Source organism: Bombyx mori, chromosome 20, assembly GCF_030269925.1.
Source record: "Bombyx mori chromosome 20, ASM3026992v2".
NCBI lineage: Eukaryota > Metazoa > Arthropoda > Insecta > Lepidoptera > Bombycidae > Bombyx > Bombyx mori.
In genome coordinates, this window is record NC_085126.1 from 2,301,060 (window position 1) to 2,324,134 (window position 23,075).

The window sequence follows — 23,075 nt, forward strand, 5'->3', positions numbered from 1 at the left end:
TTGATGACGTAATTTAAAATAAAAAAATACAGGAACTAGGTATGCTTTAAGTTCGCTTGAAAATTTGTAAAAAATCTCATTAGTTTTTGCAAAAATCATTTTTTTACTCATATTACTTACCATTTTCTTGAGTTCTTTTGACATCTAAACTTGAATGCTATTTAAAGAAATTTTATTCTTTGAAACTTGTTGCAAAGATAGATAAGACTTTAAAACTATTCGTGAATATCCGTCTTTATGTGTCTAATATCAGCAATTAGTATGTATATATTATGCTAAGTTGCTAAATACTAAGTTGCATTTCAATTATCTTTTCCAGATTGCGCTTTTTTCCTGTGTATGGGTGAATGAACTAAGTCATAGACATCACTATGTATATGTCGCCATATGCGAGATATTAACATATTTATTTATTGCTTAGATGGGTAGACGAGCTCACAGCCCACCTTGTGCTAAGTGCTTACTGGAGCCCATAGACTTCTACAACGTAAATGCGCCACTCTTGAGATATAAGTTCTAAGGTCTCAGTATATTTATAACGGCTGCCCCACTCCTCAAGCCGTAACGCATTACTGCTTCACGGCAGAAATAGGCGGGGTGGTGGTATCTACCCGTGCGGACCCACAAGAGGGCCTTCGACCAGTAAAAAACGATGAAGAATTTTTAATTGAATTGTATAGTGACCACGAATGGTAGATTAATATAACGAAATAGGATGTTACTGCCATCACATAATTGCGATATAATTTATTTTTGCTCAATAAATGTTTTCGTTTAGTTTATTCGCGCTATTGTTTTGGGATTGGTTTTGTGTATAGATATTTGCGATACGTGCGAAATTTTTTAAGCTTTAAAATTCGAAATTGCATGCGGAACAGGTAAAGGCTCCCCCGTTCCCCTCACGGACAAACTTGGTAAACAAAATAAAGCCAAATGTGATACGTATTATGAATTTTAAATCAAGTCACCCGGGGAATGTGCATCGACTGCTAATAAATATGAAGATTATCAGCGCCCTAAATACTGTCGTGGCACATGGTCATATAATTGTGGCACATGGTAATACATTGAATTCATAAAATTAAATACTATGAATTGTTATAGAAAAGCTAGAAGTGGAGTTACCTAAGCTTAGAGCCTTGAGAGACTATGTCAGCGTAACCGGGCAGGTAGGTGAGCTCACGGGGCCCAAGCCTGACGTTGTTGCTAACACGAACCCTATCAAGAGCTGTGCTTCGCAGAATCTACCACCGAATCGGAAACGGGACCCACCAAGAAGATCCGGCGGGAAACTCAGTAGGCTGTGTCTGTGGGTTAATTTACTCGCCGAGCCCCTCGTCGCGAGTGACGGGTTCGACGAGAATGATTACCGGTGCTTGAGGTACCTAAAAGCACCTTTAGTGGATCGGGAGGATACGAAATGACGTGATTTGTTACTATCTTCTACAGGAGCAATGAGAAACTAATCGAAGCGAAGCTATCTAGTGGCCGACACCCGTAATTTTTTTGTTGTTGTGTGCCTGAGTTGCGTAACTATAATTATAATTTATGTGTATTATCCTTGCTAGAAGTAATAGCGTTTTGTGGTATTATCTATGCACTTTTTGCGTGATAAACCTGACATCAGGCTTTCGTAATAAAATGTTTAGTGTATGTTTATATTCCTTTTGCCCGTTCGAAATCAAGTTAAAAAAGTCAGAACTGTCAAAGTTTTTCGGAAAGAAACATTTACATAAATTTTCAAAATGATTTAGCTTTCAATAAAATGTATTTTTATTGCAACTCGTAATGTGTTTTAGATAGTCTAAGTGTACTTAACTAGTCTTAACATATATTTCGTTATAAAATAACGATAAAAAACATCGAAAATGTTCAATTACAAATATTTATCACGCGAACACTTGGAGGGCTTCGACAATTACAAGGTAAAGTTAGTTAAAAACTCATAGGATCAATGCTGTATGTTGTTTTTAGAATTAAAACGCTGTTTAATAATTAGCTTTGTAGCTGTTTTAGAGATTTAACTTAAATTGTATGATTTGCGCAGTAGATATCAATTAAAATATAAATCGCCTACATGTGACATTAATCAAGTTACATCTATTGATACTTATTAACTATACAACTGGTTTGTTACATGTAGTTAGGCCTTCTTTAAATTTCTACAAAAATGTAACAAAGTTTTTCAGTGACCTTAATACGACGACTTTAAATTAACTGTTAAAACTAATTTCCCTTTGCTGCTCTAACATGAAACTATATTGTTAACTTAAGAAAATCGAAATTTTATATTAGTGTAATCTTTTGGTGCCTGTCATTATAATCATGAGCTATTAACACTTTACTGTCTTTATTCGCTTGGCGTCCGCACTGTTAATTCAGATTACTTGGCTTGTCGCCAGCCGGTTTTTTGAGAAAATTGGGAAATTATAAATTGTTTAGTTTTACTAATCTCATTACTAGCTCTCATAAGTTCTCAACCCTGCTCCCCAACGTTCATGAAATTTTGAAGATATGCTCACGACACTACTTCGGTTTGCCGGCCAATGGATGCAATTTTGCGCATGACACCACTGGTGTTTGCTGGACGCCAAAGTTTTAATAAGTAATTTACTCAACATCCAAGTTGATATAAATGATTTTGTATTTGTGTAATCCTTAACAATCATTCTTAAATTGATGTGCAAATTTTCAGAGTGAAACTTCTTTAGGCATGTTGAAAGTTTGAGAGTAAAAGTTACAATTTAAAAAGAGTGAGAATGAGAAAATAGACAGAGCATCTCGCGAACCACTTGACTGTGGAGAGAAGGAAAGGACAAAGAGAGCTAGGTTGTTTCTCTTATATACAGCATTCCAAGAAAATATGATTACAAGATAAATTTGATTTAAGGATGAAAAATGAAGAAAACCACAATACTACATACCGCAAAAGAAGTTTCACTTCTTTCACATGCACCAAGTTGTTCAGACACCTTTTTTTTGTAAAGTGGCTAAAGCAGCTAGTAGTTTTGTTGTTTCTATTGCTGTCAAAGCTATCATTTAATAAATGATTGCAACATATGAAATTTTTTGTAGGAAGTAGAAAAAAGATGTGGATAAAAGGTATCGACGTATTTTTTCTGTGTATAATAATTATAACATTACAATTATTATTTTAGTACATGGCGATCGACACGAGCCCTCTCAGTGTTTATGTCATGCACCCATTTTGGAACAAAGTTGTGGAAGTAAGTATCTTTCTAAATAGTAACATAGCTCAGTATGATTTTAGAAGTAGCAAATAGTACAGAGTCTGACATTTTGTGAAGTTGACGAATAAATGTAGAGTAAAGAAAATGTAGTGATAGTTTTTATTTACAATTTGAAGAGAAATAAATAATAACAAAATACTTATTACACCTTAAATAATTTCCTGATAACTTTCCATATAATAAATACCAGTAACAATATAAATACTATAATATGGTTTTGCTACTCTTTAGTATTGTAAATATATGTGAATAAACAATGATTGCTGTAATTAGATATTAGTTAAATTATATTGCTGGCAATTTGATAAGTGCACATAGGTTTGTTATATGAGACTTGATAAACATTTAAATGTAACTGTCTTTTTTTATTGCCTTTTGTAGGCAGATGAGCATAAGGCCAACCTGATGGTAAATAATTATCGTTGCTCATAGAAGTTAGCAATGCCAAGGGTACGGCTAAGTTATCTTCCTGAGTACTCTCTGCAAATCTCTTTGAAGAAAGACATGTGATATCAATCAAAAAACACTGAAACAGTGAAAATACTCTCAGTCAATACAGTAGTTCCAGATAGTATGGATGAACTTTTCTCTGGTGCCAGGAGGGATGATGGTAAAAAGGAGATGGCGGGGACATCTCATTCAACGTGAATAGTAAATAATTGTCTCCCTGTGAAATCAAAGTAAATTTCTTTTGAATCTCACATGATTAAGTCTACTTGATTTAATCACAAGCTTAATTGGGAAATCTGAAATAGCTAAATCAATTCTGATGGGACTTTAATTGGCAAATAGAGTATTTCTCAAATAATATTTTAGGGTACTTTTATATAAAACTATTTGTTCATGTACACTGAATAATATTACATTAAGTAATATCTGTTTTTATAGCATTTAGGGGCACATTTAAATGTCTAATAAAGTAATGTAATACATAGTTTAATAGAATATTACTGTCTGTACACAGCTTGTGCCAAAATGGATTGCACCAAATGTACTAACGTTTGCCGGATTCATGTTGGTTGTGCTCAATTTCCTGATGCTGTCATACTATGATTATGATTACTATGCTGCCAGCTTCTCAGCTAACAATGCAACATTAATTGATGCAACTACAAATGGCTATGAGGAAGTCATACCGAAATCACTGTGGTTCATAATTGCCGTATTTCTATTTCTTGCTTATACCCTAGGTAAGATATTATTTTTAATATATTTAATAACACTATGTAGTCTGAAACAATTTTTTATTGTGGTAGAGCAGCAGATGGTATGACATATCTAGCGATAAGTGATAAATTTTTTTTTCTTACCCATATTTGCTGATAGCTTAAGGGGCTATTCCAGCTATGTTATGACTTGCAGGTGAATTCACGGGGCTCAACCTGAGAGAAGACTAGTGCTTCCTAGAATCTACCACCAGATTGTTCTAGTTTAACTCACCTTGCTATATATAATGATTTAATAAAATTTTGTAAATTTGCTGTTTTGATTTGTAAAATATTATATTTGACATGGAACAAGTACTGAGTTTTTTGGCAATTTTTCTTAGTGGTTTACATTCGATAGTAACAACGAAATCACGATGATTTTTATGCGCCTATAAATATGCTTTTAAATAAGGAAAAATATATATTTTGTATACCACATACCTTTTAGAATTCGAATTCCACTGCCTGTTGTGAAATATAAAAGTTTATCAGTAATTTAATAAAAAAAAAAATTTGTAAATATCTTATAATTTTTTTAAACACTCCTACATTTGTGGTGCAGTAGGTGTTGAGATAATAATTTCTTATCATAATGTTTTATTTTTACACTATCAAACATAATCTAACACGTTGAATAACATATTTCTTTTAAATGTGTTTTTGGGCAGATTCCTATGGCCCACCTGATAATATCCACATACCATCTATCATTGATTTAAATAGTGCATGGAGCACAATCCAGCTTTTTTCTTATTGCTTAAGATGGGTGGACGAGCTCACAGCCCACCTAGTGTTAAGTGATTACTGGAGCCCATAAACATCTACAACGTAAATGCGCCACCCCCCTTGAGATATAAGTTCTAAGGTCTCAGTATAGTTACAACGGCTACCCCACCCTTCCAACCGAAACACATTACTGCTTCACGGCAGAAATAGGCAGGGTGGTGGTACCTACCCGCGCGGACTCACAAGAGGTCCTACCACCAGTAAAACTAGCTACCAGCTACCGAATTATAGCTAATTATGTAATCTATTTAGATTTATTAACTTAAATATTATGTGACATAGTGAAGGAAGATTCCAATTTTATTACAGACGGTATTGATGGGAAGCAAGCTAGACGCACCCAGACATCGGGACCGCTTGGGGAACTATTTGACCACGGTCTCGATTCATACACGGTATTCTTCATACCGGCCTGTCTATATTCTATATTTGGTCGATCGGATTACTCTATTCCGCCTATTAGGTAAGATCTATATATTAATACGTGAAGAAAAAACTTTGTATCCCTTTTTACGAAATTTGCACAGACGCAGGAGTATGAAATTTTCCACACTTATAGAGAATATAGAGAAGAAGTGCACTATGCTAATATATTTTTTAAATAATGCATAAAAGATACATTAAATTAATAAAGAAAACATTACACACACTACATATCATGTATTTGACGCACACACACACGCATACCTACTATTTATTGTCAAACGTTTGTTCTTGACGTCTGTTGTCAAATGCGAAATTATAGAAGTTTATAATACAATCATAATAGTATACAAACGTACAATTCCAATTAATTATAGTCGAATTTCGACTACTGCGGGACCTCTAGTATTCATAAATATACATGCAAACAAGTGTTAGCAGAATTATGTTTATACTTTTACAGTTTGCTGACGATTTGTAGCATGTAAAATCTTTAGATCTGTTAGATTTTTGGCTACATGTTGTCAAATTAACAGAAATTCTTCTGTACAGCTAAAATAAATTGAAATTACCCGACTATGAGTGAGCTATTTGTTATTATTTTCAGGATTTATTACGTGATGTGGAATCTCTTATTGAATTTTTATTTGAGTCACTGGGAGAAATATAATACAGGGGTTCTGTTCCTGCCTTGGGGCTATGATTTTAGTATGTGGGTGAGTGAACTTTTGCAAATGCATTTACTAACACAATCTTATTCTGTTATCATGGAAGATGTTCTTGAACACCTAATATAGTTGTGTCTTAACTATTAGCCTACTGATGGTTCTATCAATATATGAATCCATTGAACGTCCAGTTGAACATTAAATATTTTGTATTAAGTACTAGCTGACCCGGCAGACTTCTTAGTGCCTCAATCGATAAATAAAAGACCTAACTTTTGTATAAAATAAACTTAAAACAAACAAAATGAATCCGTCCGACGGGGGACACGTCAAAGGGAAAACAAAATTGTTTTTTTTATTTAATTCCGAGCATTTTCATATTTATCTTGTAACGCCTAATATAATAACGTAAATATAATAAATATAATAACGTATAATTTAAACCTTTTTCTAAATTACTGACAATTTCTAGATGGCGTTGCCAGTAATTTAGAAAAAGTTTTAAATAAATGGAAATGAAATATTCTGGCGTTACAATCTTCCTTTTAAACCTTCTCTGGACTACCACAAATAATTCAAGACCAAAATTAGCCAAATCGGTTCAGCCGTTCTCGAGTTTTAGCGAGACTAACGAGCAGCAATTCATTTTTTTATATATAGATTGAAGATTGAAAATACCAAACCTTGTCTCGTAGCATATTGCAAAATTTACCCTTACTATTTTTCTGTCTTTCAAGTCAATTGTGAATTGAACAATTTGCGCTAATGTTAACTATGGACGGTAAAAACACGGCACGTTATTATGTTTTCCAGGCTTCAACCCTATGCTTCATATGGACCGGTGTTAACGGTACCTTGTTCTACAAGAAATATATCTACGGCAGTATGACGCTGGCGCACGGATTCGAACTGGCGATATACGGAACGGGAGTCGTCACCAACCTGCCAGTGGCGCTGTACAATATTAATAAGTGAGTTATACGTTCCCTATTACACAATACAGTAGATAAAGGTTCGATCGATGCCCATATAAAGTCCGGTCTGAAGCTTTTGCTATAATTGAGGAGTATCGTCATATCGTCGCTAAATGTCTAGGGAATAAGGGACCATGTCCCATTTGGAGGGACCTTCCATGTATTTGCGGTTTGACTCAACGGCAGTCACCAAGTTTTCTGTATATTTTTTAAGGTTATTGTTTGTCTTGAAGCTATAACACGTTTAATTTTAAGTGTAGGATAGTCATTACTATAGATATTGTAGAGTAGTCTATCAGTCTGAGAATACTGTAGTTAGCACATCATTGCAGAAGCTCCTGAGGTGGGAAAGCTCATACCAAAATTTTACTTTAACTATGATGGGTCTACCCGATAAGAATTTGAAAATTATAATTTGCGTTAATACGGGGGTAGGACCTCTTGTGAGTCCGCACGGGTAGGTACCACCATCCTGCCTATTTCTGTCGTGAAGCAGTAATGCGTTTCGGTTTGAAGGGCGGGGCAGCCGTTGTGACTATACTGAAACCTTAGAACTCATATCTCAAGGTGGGTGGCGGCATTTACGTTTTAGATGTCTACGGGCTTCGGTAACCACCAAACACCAGGTGGGCTGTGAGCTCGTCCACCCATCTATGCTGTGAAAAAAAACTCATTGAACAAACCAGTCGGTTTCTAAGCTTAGACTCGTCCAATACTAATTTCAACCCTAACATAGGTACTGTTACATATGCCCCTCAGTAATAACGTAATATAAATAATAATGCCGACTAAGGCATTCTTGAATGCATTGTCTCTATATAAAGACAATATATTGCTTAAACGCGGCAGAACAGATTTGGCTTGAGTAGCGGAAACATATATCCTTTGTACTACTTCTTTAATAAAATAAACTCCGTGCCAGTCACCGTGTCCTTTTTTAAAAAGAGCTCCTGGACCCACCCCGTAACAGTGGTGTCAGAAGTGGGATAGTCAGTACGTTACACTGGCTATCCGGATTGTCTTGAGCTCTTGATTCTACGTTGCGCTCATTGCCGCTGCTCTCATCATCAATATCGTAAAGGAAGAAAACCTGCAAAATATCTTCAACGCCATCTTCAACATCGTGAGAAAGAAAAACTTACAAAAATCTGCCACATCATACCCGCTCGTGCCGGTCAGTATTGATCGGCTGGTGTCAACCTGACAAAAACACGCAAAAACCAATAAGACGTCCTGCTGGTTCCTGTGAAACAAGCCCGAAGATTCGCCCGAAGCTCCAGTACCCGTGAAAATTCAAGCCGCTGATTCGTCCCTACTGCACCAGTTCCTGCTGACTCGTTCCTGCTAAGCCGTTTGCAACGTTCCTGCTGACTCGTTCCTGCCAAGCCGGTTCCTGCCGTTTGCGACATTAAGACTTCCAGTATAAGCCTGCCAAACGCCTTGCTGCCATCCCATCATCCGTGCGTACTCCGATGAAGTTAACAGCTCTGATATTCTTGCGGTGAGTGAATCATTCGTCTCGTATAACTATTACATTTTTTTAGTTGACCTTCTTTCTGCTAGTGTCTGTTTTGTTACTGTCAAAAGCGAATACTCGTAATAATGTCTACTAAAAGTGAAATAGTCTTGAGCGAACAATATCCTATTCAAGTACTATGTAATTTTATCAACCCATATAATGGAAGTCGGGAGACCCTTACGGCCTTCTTGACTAACTGCCAGGATGCGTTAGATCTTGCATCAGACAGTCAAAAAAGACTATTACTGAAATTTATAATTTCAAAGCTAGAAGGAAAAGCCAGAATAGCATGCTCAAATAAAATATTCGATAACTTCGAATCGTTGAGAGAATTTCTTCGTCAAAATTTTGGAGAAACTAAACACTACAGTCATCTATTTTTCGATTTGCAATCATGTAAACAACGTGCTGGCGAATCTGTGTCTGAATTTTCTTTACGAATCGATACGTGCCTAACCGAGATGCAGACCGAAATCCATAATTCTAATACATCAAAAAAAGACCTATCAGGTCGTATTGCCATGACAGAGGACCTGGCGATACACTCTTTTATGTTCGGACTGACTCCTCGTATCGGTAACATGGTGCGATGTCGTAACCCCAAAAATCTTAACGAAGCAATTAATATCGCCATTGAAGAGGAAAAAATCCAGAACTTCGTTGCTAAGTCTCATTCAACTCATCATCAACAGCCAAAATTATCATCACAAGCTAGTTCATTTAATTCAACAAAAATAGACATAAAACAAAAAATTCCACCTCAAATCGTTTGCAGTTACTGTAAAAACCCAGGTCATCACATTGCGAAATGTAAGAAACGCGAATACAATAACAACTTACGTAATAATTCGTATAATAAATATCGCCCGCTTAATCATATTCCACCTGACTCGGAATCTTCGCCTTTTAAATGTTGCGAAATCGAGAAAACCGACAATAATTTAAACTAACGTGTCAGGTATCGCAAATGTGCCGGCGATTGCCTGCAAACCAAACAGGCACAAAATTACGTAACTCTACTAAATCGCAACAATGCAAAGAAATTATTAGGTCGTATGCACAAGCGTGCAAAACTACTTCTAGTTCGTTCACTAATTCGCCAATTAATTCGTCTCCTAATTCGTCTACTAATTCGTCTCCTAATTCGTTCACTAATTCGTTTACTAATTCGTTTACTAATTCGTTTACTAATTCGTCTACTAATTCGTCTCCTAATTCGTCTACTAATTCGTCTCCTAATTCGTCTACTAATTCGTCTACTAATCCGGTTACCAAGCCTTCTACTAAATCGTTTACAAAGTCACATGATAAGTCAACCCCGGTATCCGCTAAGCCAGATACTACTCGTAAATCAATCAGTCAACTTACCCCTCAAACGATGCCATCGGCGATATCTCAAGAATATTTGCCGACAGTGTACGATATTTCTCAGCATAAAAACACACCGTTACCTTACATACTTGTTCATACATCCCATACCACGAATCCTATTTCGTTATTAGTTGATACGGGAAGTTCAATATCTCTTATAAAAAGTACCAGTATTCCTTGTTTACCAGTTCTTGAAAATCACAAAATAAAATTCAAAGGCATCAATGACGTAAATTCACACTGTGAATCACTGGGCAAATTCCTTTTGTCAATAAAAACTAACCAATCGAATCTATCACCTTTTTAATTTCACGTAGTTAAAGATGTTAACCTGGATTACGATGGTATTATAGGATCAGATTTTTTAGACAAAAATAGTGCATTTATTAATTATTCAGAGAAATACCTGGGCATACTTAGCCCCTCTACGCAGCGTTTCAAGTTACATATGTCACAACCCTACTATATCGTTCCGCCAAGAAGCGAAATGTTTATTGAATGCGCTGTTACTAACCCGGAGTTAAAGGAAGGTTTAATTTTAAAAAACACGCATGTAAACTATCCTAGTGTGTATTTTTCTAAATGTTTAGTTAGTGTTAAACCAAATAACAAAATTAATTTGTCTGTCCTGAATACCTCTGAGTCGGAAGTAAGGTTACATGACCTATCTTTCACCCTCGAACCCGTGTCTCTGATTCTAGAAAATGACCCTCCGTCTAATACTTCCGACAGTACTCACGAGTCATGCTGTTACCAAATTAGTTTTAACTCAGTCCGGGAAAAACGAGTTCAAGATGCCATTCGTTGCGAACACTTAAATAAGGAGGAAGAAACATGTTTACGCAGTATCTGTTCCGAATTCTCAGACGTGTTTTTTCTTGAAGGCGACAGCCTCACGTGTACAAAAACTCTTGAACACGAAATACGCACTACATCTGACACACCGATCGCTGTTAAAAGTTACCGTTTCCCTGAGTGTCATAAAGAGGAAGTACATAGACAAATAAATGATATGCTACGTCAAAAAATCATTCAACCCTCTATCTCACCATGGTCAGCACCTATATGGGTAGTACCAAAAAAACAAGACTCCTCCGGTAAACCTAAGTGGCGTATTGTTATCGACTATAGGAAGTTAAATCAAGTAACAATTGGTGATGCCTATCCTATTCCGAACATCACGGATATCCTGGACCAGCTAGGCCACAGTAAATACTTTACCACTCTTGACCTCGCATCTTCGTTTCATCAAGTCAAGGTGAAAGATACCGAAAAAACAGCATTTAGTGTGCCCTCGGGCCATTACGAGTTCACGCGTATGCCTTTTGGTCTTCGAAATGCTCCTTCCACATTTCAAAGACTCATGAATATAGTACTAAGCGGCCTTCAAGGCACTCATTGCTATACATATTTAGATGATATAGTCGCTTTCAACCACGATCTCTTGTCTCATTGTCAAAACCTCAGAAACATATTTCATAAGCTCCGTGAACACAACCTAAAATTACAACCGGACAAATGTGAGTTCTTTCGTCGAGAAGCACAGTATCTTGGACATATTATTTCAGATAAAGGAGTAATGCCTGACCCCAAGAAGGTTCTCTGTGTCACTAACTTCCCAGTTCCGAAGTCTCCACGTGATATAAAATCATTTCTAGGTTTAGTTGGTTATTATCGTCGCTTCATTGAAAATTTCTCCCATATTACTAAAGCTTTAACTAGCCTTCTAAAAAAGGACGCTACGTTTCAATGGGGTTGTGAACAACAAAAAGCCTTCGACGAACTGAAAAACAAAATAACCTCGGCTCCTATCCTTCAGTACCCTGATTTTACTAAACCCTTCGTATTAACAACAGACGCATCCAATTACGCTGTTTCTGCTATTCTTTCTCAAGGCGAAGTAGGTCAAGATCTCCCAATAGCCTTCGCATCTCGAACCCTGAACAAATCAGAAGGAAATTATTCTACAACCGAAAAAGAATGTTTAGCTATCATTTTCGGCACAAAAGTTTTCAGACCTTATCTGTATGGACACAAGTTTAAAATCGTGACCGATCATAAACCTTTGCAGTGGCTATTTAACTGCAAAGACCCGGGTTCTAAGTTAGTTAGATGGAGGTTAAAATTAGAAGAATTCGACTACGAGATTGAATACAAAAAGGGGAAGTTAAATTGTAACGCAGATTCCTTATCTCGCAACCTCGTTCATACTCTCGATGAACCAACCGGTTTACAACCACCCCCATACCTTGATGAACAGTCTCGAGTAGATGAGCCCCTTACGTTCGATGACTTGTCTCCGTTACCACCCCCCATAGACTTCAACGCCCCAGGGTCCGTCCCTTCAGAAACCCCTCTTGGACAAGAAATGCCTAGCCACCCTACTCAACCTCCTACAAAAGTCCCTTCTCCATCACTGCCCTCGCAACCGTCACCGTCAACTCCTGAAACCTATGAACAATATCTAAAAGTGTCCCGACAATCGAAAGATCCGTTTAACACAAATATTCAGGAATTTAACGACTCTCTACTTAAAGCTAAATGTAAGCTGATAGCCTACCCTACCTCAATTGACCTTGATGAGTCTGTACCATATTGTTCAGAAATCATAGAAATGTCCACAACTATGCCTGACATACGTGAAGTGGAGAGAGAACTGTACTCATTTTATTCTACCGGTAACGCCAGTCATTTATTTACACATTTGTTTGTCCGTGTTCATTTTTACGACGAGTTTACGTATAAAGATATTTTTAATGTTTTACGTTGTTACCGTGACATGATAACTACATGGTATAGCGAGGAAAAAGAATGTGCTATATCAGATTTCTCAGACCCTTACACGAAATTGTCATTTACAAAAATTTACAATATCGTTGCGTTTCTATTTCATGACACTCAAATCAAAGTAAATATTTACCATAACAATATCCAATATCCTACGCCTTCCGAAATCAAAAAAATATTAAGAGATCACCATGATTCCACGACTGCAGGTCACCCCGGAGTCGCTCGTATGTTAGGACGAATAAAAGAACTATATTGGTGGAAAAATATGCGACAAGACATAGAAAACTATGTCAAAAATTGCAAATCGTGCCAAATAAACAAACCGCTGCGCCAAGTTAATCGCTCCCCAATGATAATCACGTCTACCGCCACTAGAGCTAATGAAAAGTTATTCCTAGATTTAGTGGGGCCATTACCCGAAACACATCATAACAAATTCAAGTTCATTCTTACGTTACAAGACGATCTCACTAAATATTCTCAAGCATATCCCATGGTCACATGCTCCGCCGAAGAAACAGCTCGTTCATTAGTAAAGTATATCTCCCACATCGGTATCCCTAAGATCATTATTACAGATCAAGGTGCTAACTTCTCTTCCGAAGTAATGAAGCAGTTAGAGCGTTTATTCGGAATAAAACACATTTTTGCTTCTCCATATCACCCGCAGACTTGTGGCGCCCTAGAAAGAAGTCATTCGACTCTGAAAGAATATCTTAGGTCGTATATAGTTGAAAACCAACATACATGGGACTTATATCTTAGAACAGCAATGCTAGCGTACAATTCCAATATCCACTCTACCACAGGCTTTTCACCATTAGAATTGTTATTCGGGTTTAAACCCTACATCCCTAAAAGTATAGACTCTCTCGACCTTAATACATACAGCGATTATATAAGAGCACTTAATCACCGGTTATATTACAGCCGTCAAAAAGCTTTACAAAATATAGAGTCGTCAAAAGAAAGATCAAAAAAATACTACGACTCTCACTCGAAACCGATTACCTATAATATTGGTGACATGGTCTACGTCCGTTGTCATCATAAGCAAAACAAAGCCTTATCTCCTGTATGGAAAGGTCCATACAAAATCATAAAAATAAACGGCAACCACACGGTCACCTTATTAATGAACCGTAAGCACGTGCGTCACCATTATGATGAAATAAAATTAGCAAATGACGACGCACTATAGTCTTATTAAAGCTAACTCGTTTAAATAATCCCTTTATTTTCGAACATACTTAATTCTTTTACTCAAAAAGAAAAAAAATTATATTATAATTATAATAATAATCTTACACTGAATAACTATTTGAAACTTTTACTATTTTATATGTTTACTATTTTACAATATTTGATTTAGTGGTGATAATAAACGAATGCTTACTTATTACTATTTCTGTTCCCTTTCAGGCCCATCTTAGTGCTATGTACAAGTCATCAAATCATAACCCAGATAACAGATAGTCCCGGTCTATACTACGATAGACTATCTGACGTCAAATTTACTAATGATAACTGGAATGTTGTAACTTATTTAAATACTAATAACATACAGTCTCATCTTGATAAAGTAGATCAATTATTTGAAAAAGTAAACTCTTTCTGTAAGGACTTCGAGTCCTCCAAAGTCCAGTTCGATTGCATGAACGCCATTTCGTCATTACAAAGTCAACACGATAATAACATCAAAAAGTTTGCATCTGTATCCTATCTTACTAGTAGTCGACAAAGTAGATCAAAACGTGGGCTACTCGACTTTGGTGGCTCTGTTCTTAAAACATTCTTTGGCACTCTAGATTCCAACGACGGTGTCAAGTTCTCTGATGCTATCGACCAAGTACAGTCAGACGAAAAAGCTTTAGCGCATCTTATGCGTGATAATATACATGTGATAAAATCTACAATTTCCACATTTAATAATTCAATGTTAAAATTCAGTGAAAACGAGAAACGTCTAAATAAAAATCTAGAAATCATAAATTCGGCATTCGAATATATTATAAATTCTAACGATAAATTACAAATAAAAACAAAATTTAATTCTTTATTCCAGTCCTTAGAAAGTATAATCATTGCATTGTCTTTCGATATCGAAGACATAAACAACGCTATTTTATTTAGTAAAATGAATATTTTGCACCCGACTGTACTCAGCCCATATCAATTATATGTCGAGTTGGAGAAACATATAAATGACCTACCTAAGCATTGCGAACTTCCTATATCAATATCTTTACAGAACATTCACGAAGTTATCGATATTTCTAAACTAGTATGCTACTATCATAATAATCGTATTATCACTATAATTAAGATACCCCTCGTGTTACCTCAAGTCTATAACCTTTACCATATTGTTCCTATGCCAGTTCCTTATGACTTAACAAAACCAGACACTTATGCACTTATAGCACCAAACAAGCCATACATGGCATTAACAACAGATCGTATGCTTTACTCACTGTTAGAAGACTTAGACAAGTGCAAATTCGTGAGTGAAAAGTGTTATATTTGTGAATTGGGTAATGTGTATTCGACGCTTGCGAACCCAACGTGTGAGACAGTTATTTTAACCGAAGCTGTCAATAAAGTTCCAAGTTCATGTTCAGTAAAACTCTTAAGGGGTCACGTAGATTCCTTCTTTAAACTTAATAAAAATAGATGGATATTTGTTCAATCTGAGCCTGGAAAATTACATGTAACCTGTTCTAGTAATAGTCTCAACTATGATTATGTTTTGTTAGGAACAGGAATAATGTCCCTGTTTAAAGACTGTAAAGCTTTCTTCAAAACTTTACAATTTTCGTCTAGTGAAACACTTATTTCTAATGTAACAACTCAAGTAGCTAACTTCAACATTTTGGAAGATGATTGTTGCGAACGTACAAAACTAAATAAAACTTTAGCTAGACTTCCCTTGTTAAAATTAAATAACCTTAATAATTTAGACTCATTGTTACACGCCAGTATTCATCTAGATACTCTAGAAAAAGAATTAAATCATTTGGAAAGTCCTTCGCACTTTCAAAAATATGCTGTTCATTATATGTCTATAAGTTATTCTCTTACTGTTCTGTTTTTCTTGTACCTTATATTTAGATTTCGTAGATGGTTTTGTTCAAGTAAACATAATTCTCATTGTTGTATACAAATCTTTAATCAATGCAACAAAGATCGTAAAAACGATCATAGTAATGTTACACAAACTGTGCAAATAAATAGTGAAAAAGATTATTCATGTCCTAGGCCTTTTAGGAGAAATCTTATGTTGTCAAATTCGTCTAATAATGTCGTCGTCGAGTAATGTTATAATAAATTATATTCTTTTAAATAAATTGTATAAGTTTAATTAATAATTTTAATTAAGACCTTTATTAATTATAGATTTACTTACTATATCCTGTTTTCGTATTTTACTTAATAGTTACTTAAGTGTTTTTGATATTGTACTTAAAGTTTATTTCTTTAAGATATAGTTACTATTTCATTTTAAGTACTTACTTGTTTTACCCTGTATCGTATGTTTTAGTTTTCCTATTTTGTTATCCAAAACAAAAGCCAAATTCTATACTTACCGCTCTAGTTTATCTCAACGTCAACGTCCGTGACCATTCATCGGTGACGATGAATCTTAAGGAGGGGGATGTTACATATGCCCCTCAGTAATAACGTAATATAAATAATAATGCCGACTAAGGCATTCTTGAATGCATTGTCTCTATATAAAGACAATATATTGCTTAAACGCGGCAGAACAGATTTGGCTTGAGTAGCGGAAACATATATCCTTTGTACTACTTCTTTAATAAAATAAACTCCGTGCCAGTCACCGTGTCCTTTTTTAAAAAGAGCTCCTGGACCCACCCCGTAACAGTACAACACCTAAAGCTATTTCGTGATTCGAACCCTAGATGTACATAAATGAAAGGCTACGTCGCCTGGGCACCAGCCCATGCTAGATCACCTTTGACCTTTTTTTTTTCTACCTGAGCTCACGGGGCTCAAACCTGACGACGTTGCTAACACAAACCCTAGCAAGAGTCGGGCTTCGCAGAATCTACCACCGGATCGAAAGCGCGACCCACTGAGAAGATCCGGCGAGAAACTCAGTGGGCTATATCTGAGGGTTAATTTACTCGTCGAGCCCAACGATGACCGGTGCTTGAGGTACCTAAAACCACCGTTAGTGGATCGGGAGGATCCGAAATGACGTGTTTGGGGCGACGTCGACTGCTTTCCATTCTGTCCGCGGGATCGGGAATGTAGTTACCGGTGGCCACGATGAGAGGGTTCTCGTGTCTTGCCGCTTTGTCGAAGTAGCGCATCGATGCCGACTGTAGATACTTACTGATGGACTCTTAAGTCCAGGTCATCATGGAGGTCTACGTTCCTGACGAACCACGGGGCTCCGACGGCTATCCTGCAAAAACGGGATTAAATGACTTGTAGTGGTTTTAAGTTAGTGCGGGCCTCGTGAGCGTACACTTCACTTGCATAGGTCATGAAGTTTTGAACCCACAGCGCCTCTGACATTCTCATTTCCTCCTAGGTCTTACAAGGAACGAACGGGTAAGATGCGTTCCCTCTCTGAAGCTCTAAGGCCGCTCTGGTCCTTCACATCCGTGTTCGTCATCAGCTCCGTGTGGGTGCACTGCAGCGCGCGGCTGCCGGACTACGACCTGAGGATGCTCTTCCTGTTGATCGGAACTCTGTTCAGTAACGTAGCGGTGAGTTTGTAACTAAAATTCAACCTAATCGTAATGTATATAGAGCTCTTAATTGTACGTTATGCATTCTTTACCGCTTGAAACCTCGTCTTTGCTATGGAATACGCGTGACTGTTGGATCATCCGGCTCGACTGTGGTGCTATTCATAGATAATGCACATAAATTAGTTATAGATAAGCAACTCGAGCACTCAACCAAAATGTTTACGGGCGTCGACCACTAGATGGCCTTGCTTCGATTAGTTTCTCATTGCTCGTGTAGATGACAGTAACATATTACCTATCCTATATTTTATTTTTAATGAAGGAATATGTTAATTTCCAGAAACCACAAATTGATAAAATGTAATCAATTTGTTTATAACAAATAAAGGCTTATATGATTTATTAATTTTTCTATTTTCTGTGTTTAGTTGTACAATAATTAAATGCCTTAACTTTAACAACATATAAGTTTAGGGGCATCCGCTACAGGATGTCGTTAGTTTCCGTACAAAAAAGATTTCTCTTAAAGTATCCCTGTTTCAGAACGCAATGGAAACTTCTAGAATGTTCAACGCGATTTCAGTGTGCGTCCCGCTAGATGGCGTTGTTAGAGTGACGATTTCGCTACTGTTAGTGCCGCTGTTGGCCGAGAGATGTCTCTGACTAACGAAATTATCATTTCACAGCTAATGTATCTTGCAACCCATTTCTAATTTCCTCGATTTAATCTCCAGTGTCGTCTAATCGTCAGTCAAATGAGCAATCAACGGTGCGAAGCTATCAACTGGCTGACGTGGCCCCTGCTGGTCAGTGCTACGGTGTCATTGACACTGCCAGAGTACGAGCCGACAGCGTTCTATGGCTTCACTATGCTCACTCTATTCGCTCACATTCACTACGGAACCTGCGTTGTAAGTATAACAAATGATTTTTTATTTATTATATAATTGGATGGAGATTAGCTACCGGAAATTGGGACATTGACGAAATGACAATGAGAGATCTCTTTCGGGAGAGAGAGGAATAGGGAGTATTCTTTTATTGTACACCAAAAAAATAATGCGAAACAATAAATACAAAAAAAGTACAATTAGCAGTCTTATCACTTAATGAGGTTATTAAGAGAGTCCTAACTATGAATGTGGAAGGCTTTAGAGGAAGAGGTAGACCTAAGTAAAAATGAATGGATTGCGTGAAAGACGATATGTGTAAGAGGGGAGTGAGGGAAGAAATGGTATATGATAGATGAGTATGGAAGGAGAAAACATGTTGCGCCGACCCCAGGTGACTGGGAGAAGGGCAGAAGTAGGATAGGAACCGGCGCTAAGCAATATCACAAAATGAAGAAGCTCATTTAAGTGAGCTTTCATAGGCGCTTTGAAATCGTCACTTATTTAGCTCCGAATCGGAATTCATCGATCGCCATCAAGTTTGTCGTATAGTAGTAATAGCAATAAACAAAATATACACATGCTATAAAAGCTTCATCTTGAAACTGCACAAGCTAATTACCCAAAGTGCCAGTGGTATTGTCTATTTATAATTTAAAAGTGTAAATTTGTAAATAAATTTCGTTCGACTAGGTATACCAAAAAAAATATTATATTCTTGCCAAATTCCCAATAAAATGAAGAAAGCTTTAGTTTGAAATGAATGACTACACTACAAGCCATACTCGTGAGAATCTGACAGAACTTGTCAGAATCGGCAGACAGATAATAGAGAGACTGAATTCTGATTGTGTAACTCAACAGGTACGCCAGATGTGCGACCATTTCCGGGTCAGCTGTTTCCACATAAAGCAGCGTGCGGATTGACTCTTAGACGACAATGCGTGCTAGACAACGTAACATTACCGACTGTTACCTTTTACATTACCCATTGCATACGGCAACAATGTAAAGAAAACTGTTCAGAATATTAACGTTTGTAATGTAAAATGTAACAAATCAAACATGATGATAGTGTACTCAACTATAAAACGCCGTCTTCACCCTTCAAGTTTCTCATTAAATTTTTTAATCACATTTTTTTTGTTGTATAAAAACATCACACACTATGTGTATGTAAATACAGGGTGTTAGATAAAACAAACCTTAAAAAAAATGTTGTTATACAAAAAAATATATTAAAAATGTTGCTTATAAGCTCAGGAATAAAGCACAGTTTTCCTTAAAAGTACATTATCATACTATAAATGTTATGTTTTTAATGTAAAGACGTTACACGTACTACTGATACACAGATCACCCTAATAGGATTTATCCACAGTTGAACATCAACAAAACCTAAAAATAATATATTACATATTTGATTAATTAATCCGAGTTATCTTAGTACTGCTGAGTATTGGTGAATTTATTTGCATTTATAACACAATTTTTAAATGAGCTATATATTTAATATATACTTCACAACTTAAATTTTCTTAATTTTTATCAACAAATACTCATTTCTTCTTCAGAAACTAGGGGTTCTGAGATTCAAATCGTTCACTGTACGACAAATTCTAAGTATATTCAAAACAACTCGTGTATTATTGTTTTAAAATCAGCTGTATCTATTAAAAATATTTTTCTTCTGTCCTTACCCAAGATAATACGTTTGGGATTCGTTCTTCTACAACATTACTGTGCAGACCGTACTAAAAATTATTAATATTTTTTTTGCACCGCAAATTTAAAACCATTAAAATTGTCAAGTTTTCAGATTACGTGTACGTTTTTATTTGTCGGCTCATAGTTCGCATTGTCTAATAGAATTTTTTTCTGTCATTTAAAGTAAAATGACTAATTAATTCCGATTCACAAATTTACAAAATAAAATATTGTATTGTTTTCTTTCGGTAGGATTAGTGTTTTATTAATATATTCTGAGACTTATAATTCAAACAGAATAATTTGGTCAAGTTTAATAGGTACTGTTTGCTAGGGACCATTACATAAACTAAACTTATATACAAGACTAGCGACCCGCCCTCGCTTCGTTTCGGAAACTGTAATTTATTATTGATTTCTCCACTATTTAATGGATGTTACTATACATATAAACCTTCCTCTTCAGTTACTCTATCTATTAAAAAAAAATTGTTTTATACTATGTAGTGAAGAGACAAAAACGAATCATAGACTTAAGAAAAACATATTAATATGTATATTTTCGAAACCTTGTGTTTTTATCATTTAGATATTTTAAATTGTGAATCGGTCTATTATTTATAATATTAGTCAGTAATAGTAATAATATTAGTCTATTAAGTATGTATATATGTTATAAATCAGAATTCATTATTATAATGTACCATTGTATAAAATCTCATTTCGATACCTCTACCACATATCTTTTTGCTTTAGCTATTTATAGTCTAATATTTTGTAAATCTCTCCGAGGGATTCCATGGTAATGTTAATTTTGTGACTGTGTGATTACCTCGGTAATGAAACAACTTAGACTTAAGTAATAACAAACATTCTTAATTTTTTATTTTATTAATATGAAGCATTTAATCATTTAAAACTCTTATATCTAATATACTTTTTTAACCCACCAATTTGTTTTGTAGACAGTACCAGTTATTTTCTTTTTTCTTTTTTCTTATAATAACGTGATTATTATTAAAATTCGATTTAAGTAATTGATCTAAAATTGAAACACTGTTCTTGTAGTTTGAACAAGAGAAAAAACTACACACATGAGTTGACATTATTATAATAATATATTTAGCAATACACTTGGTACTTCGTTTTTTTTTTCTATACCTTTTGCGCTATTCAAGTTACTCTCTGACTGGTAGGTGAGCTCACAAGCTCAACCTAAAAGAGTTTGCTTACACTGGCAAGAGCATTGCTTGGAAGAATCTACCAACGGATCGGAATCGCGACCCGCTGAAAAGAACCGACGATAAATTCAGTGGTTTTAAAAATATATAGTCAGTCTTGTTCGTTTTATTATTTAATAATAATAATAATAATAATTAAATGCGAATTAATAAAAAATAATAATAATTCGGTAGTGAAGTTTCAGCGGCTAGTCCCGACTAGTTCGCTTTGTAGAAATTTCTTTAATTTATCTGATTTTATTTCTTTCGAGAGCTTATCGCAATTAGCTTTAGCAATTTCAAAATTCGCTAAAAAAAGCTAAAACTACTCAACTGAGCTTATTTATTGCACACGAACGTCGTTTAACTTAAAGATTGCAATTTTTTATAATATTCAATATAGATAGATATTTTATTACACACTTATATCAGAAAATTATATTTACAACATTATAATTCTAAAGTAAATAATTTCAACTGCATTTTTAACTGATAATATGAATAATTTTCAAAATGTATGTGTTTCATAAAATGAACTCGATTAGTTGTAGTTTGGACATTTGATAGACGCTAATTCGTGAGGAGTTTCTAATCGACAGTACGATGTGATTTGTAACAAGATAATGAAATCGAATCATATTTTAGAAGAAAAAAAAAATGATTTTATAAAATTACTGTAACGAGTGAATTGTAAAACCAAATTCTTCCAATGGTTGCCTTTTAGCTACTTTTGTATGAAGGGATCTATTGTAATATGAGTTTCGATGATTTCCGAAAGCTTTGCGTGGTCTAGCTTAGTATACACGTATAGGGGATAAAATAACATCAGAATCATCAGCCCACAGTCGTTCACTGCTGGAAATGGCCTCACCAAAATTACACGACAGTGGGGTAACCATTTTTCCCCTACCTATGCTGATAGCCTTGAGAGGCATTTCAGCTTGACCCTAGCGTGTAGGTGAGCTCACGGGGCTCAAACCGGAGGTGTTGCTAGCACTGGCCCTAGCAAGAGCAGTGCTTAGCAGAATCTACCACCGGATCAGAAACGCGACCCACTGAGAAGATTAGGCGAGAAACTCAGTGGGCTCTGTCTATGGGTTAATTTACTTGTCGAGCCCTGCGTCGCAAGCGACGGGTTCGGCTAGGACGGTGAGCGGTGCTTGAGGTACATAAAAGCATCGTTAATGGATCGGGAGGATCCGTAATAACGTGTTTAGGGCTGGTGTAACACACTATACTTTCAGATTAATAAGTATGGGCAAAATGAAAAATCGATATCGATCGATAGAAATTTGGATGACAGACTTTATAAGAGAATTAGGGTTAAGTTTCCAGGTAGCGTTTCGTGATCCACAGCTTACGAAGACCGTCGAAACTTTTAGTGGGATCCCTTTTTAGCTTTACACTATTACGCGTAATCGATGCCTATTCGTAATGAAAATCACTAAATAAATGTTTGTGGAAAACAAAATTGTTTTTTTGTTTTTGTTTTATTGCACACCTCTCAAATAGCCCGAGAGCCCGTGGGATCTACCTGTATGTAT

The 23,075-nt window shown here is 35.9% G+C and overlaps 2 protein-coding genes across 2 annotated transcripts; both read left to right on the forward strand.

Annotated features, from left to right (window-relative positions):
* The first annotated feature begins 1,596 nt into the window (after positions 1–1,596).
* On the forward strand, positions 1,597–23,002 carry LOC101743623 (ethanolaminephosphotransferase 1). Its single transcript, XM_004922466.5, has 9 exons — positions 1,597–1,925; positions 3,159–3,227; positions 4,216–4,441; positions 5,555–5,708; positions 6,276–6,384; positions 7,150–7,307; positions 17,552–17,729; positions 18,449–18,625; positions 19,469–23,002. Exons 1-9 carry the CDS (start codon positions 1,869–1,871, stop codon positions 19,529–19,531), a joined length of 1,191 nt encoding a protein of 396 aa, XP_004922523.2. The 5' UTR covers positions 1,597–1,868; the 3' UTR covers positions 19,532–23,002.
* On the forward strand, positions 7,315–16,831 carry LOC134200723 (uncharacterized). The gene is made up of 2 exons (XM_062674301.1): positions 7,315–8,811; positions 14,413–16,831. Exons 1-2 carry the CDS (start codon positions 8,783–8,785, stop codon positions 16,304–16,306), a joined length of 1,923 nt encoding a protein of 640 aa, XP_062530285.1. The 5' UTR covers positions 7,315–8,782; the 3' UTR covers positions 16,307–16,831.
* Positions 23,003–23,075: the final 73 nt, after the last annotated feature.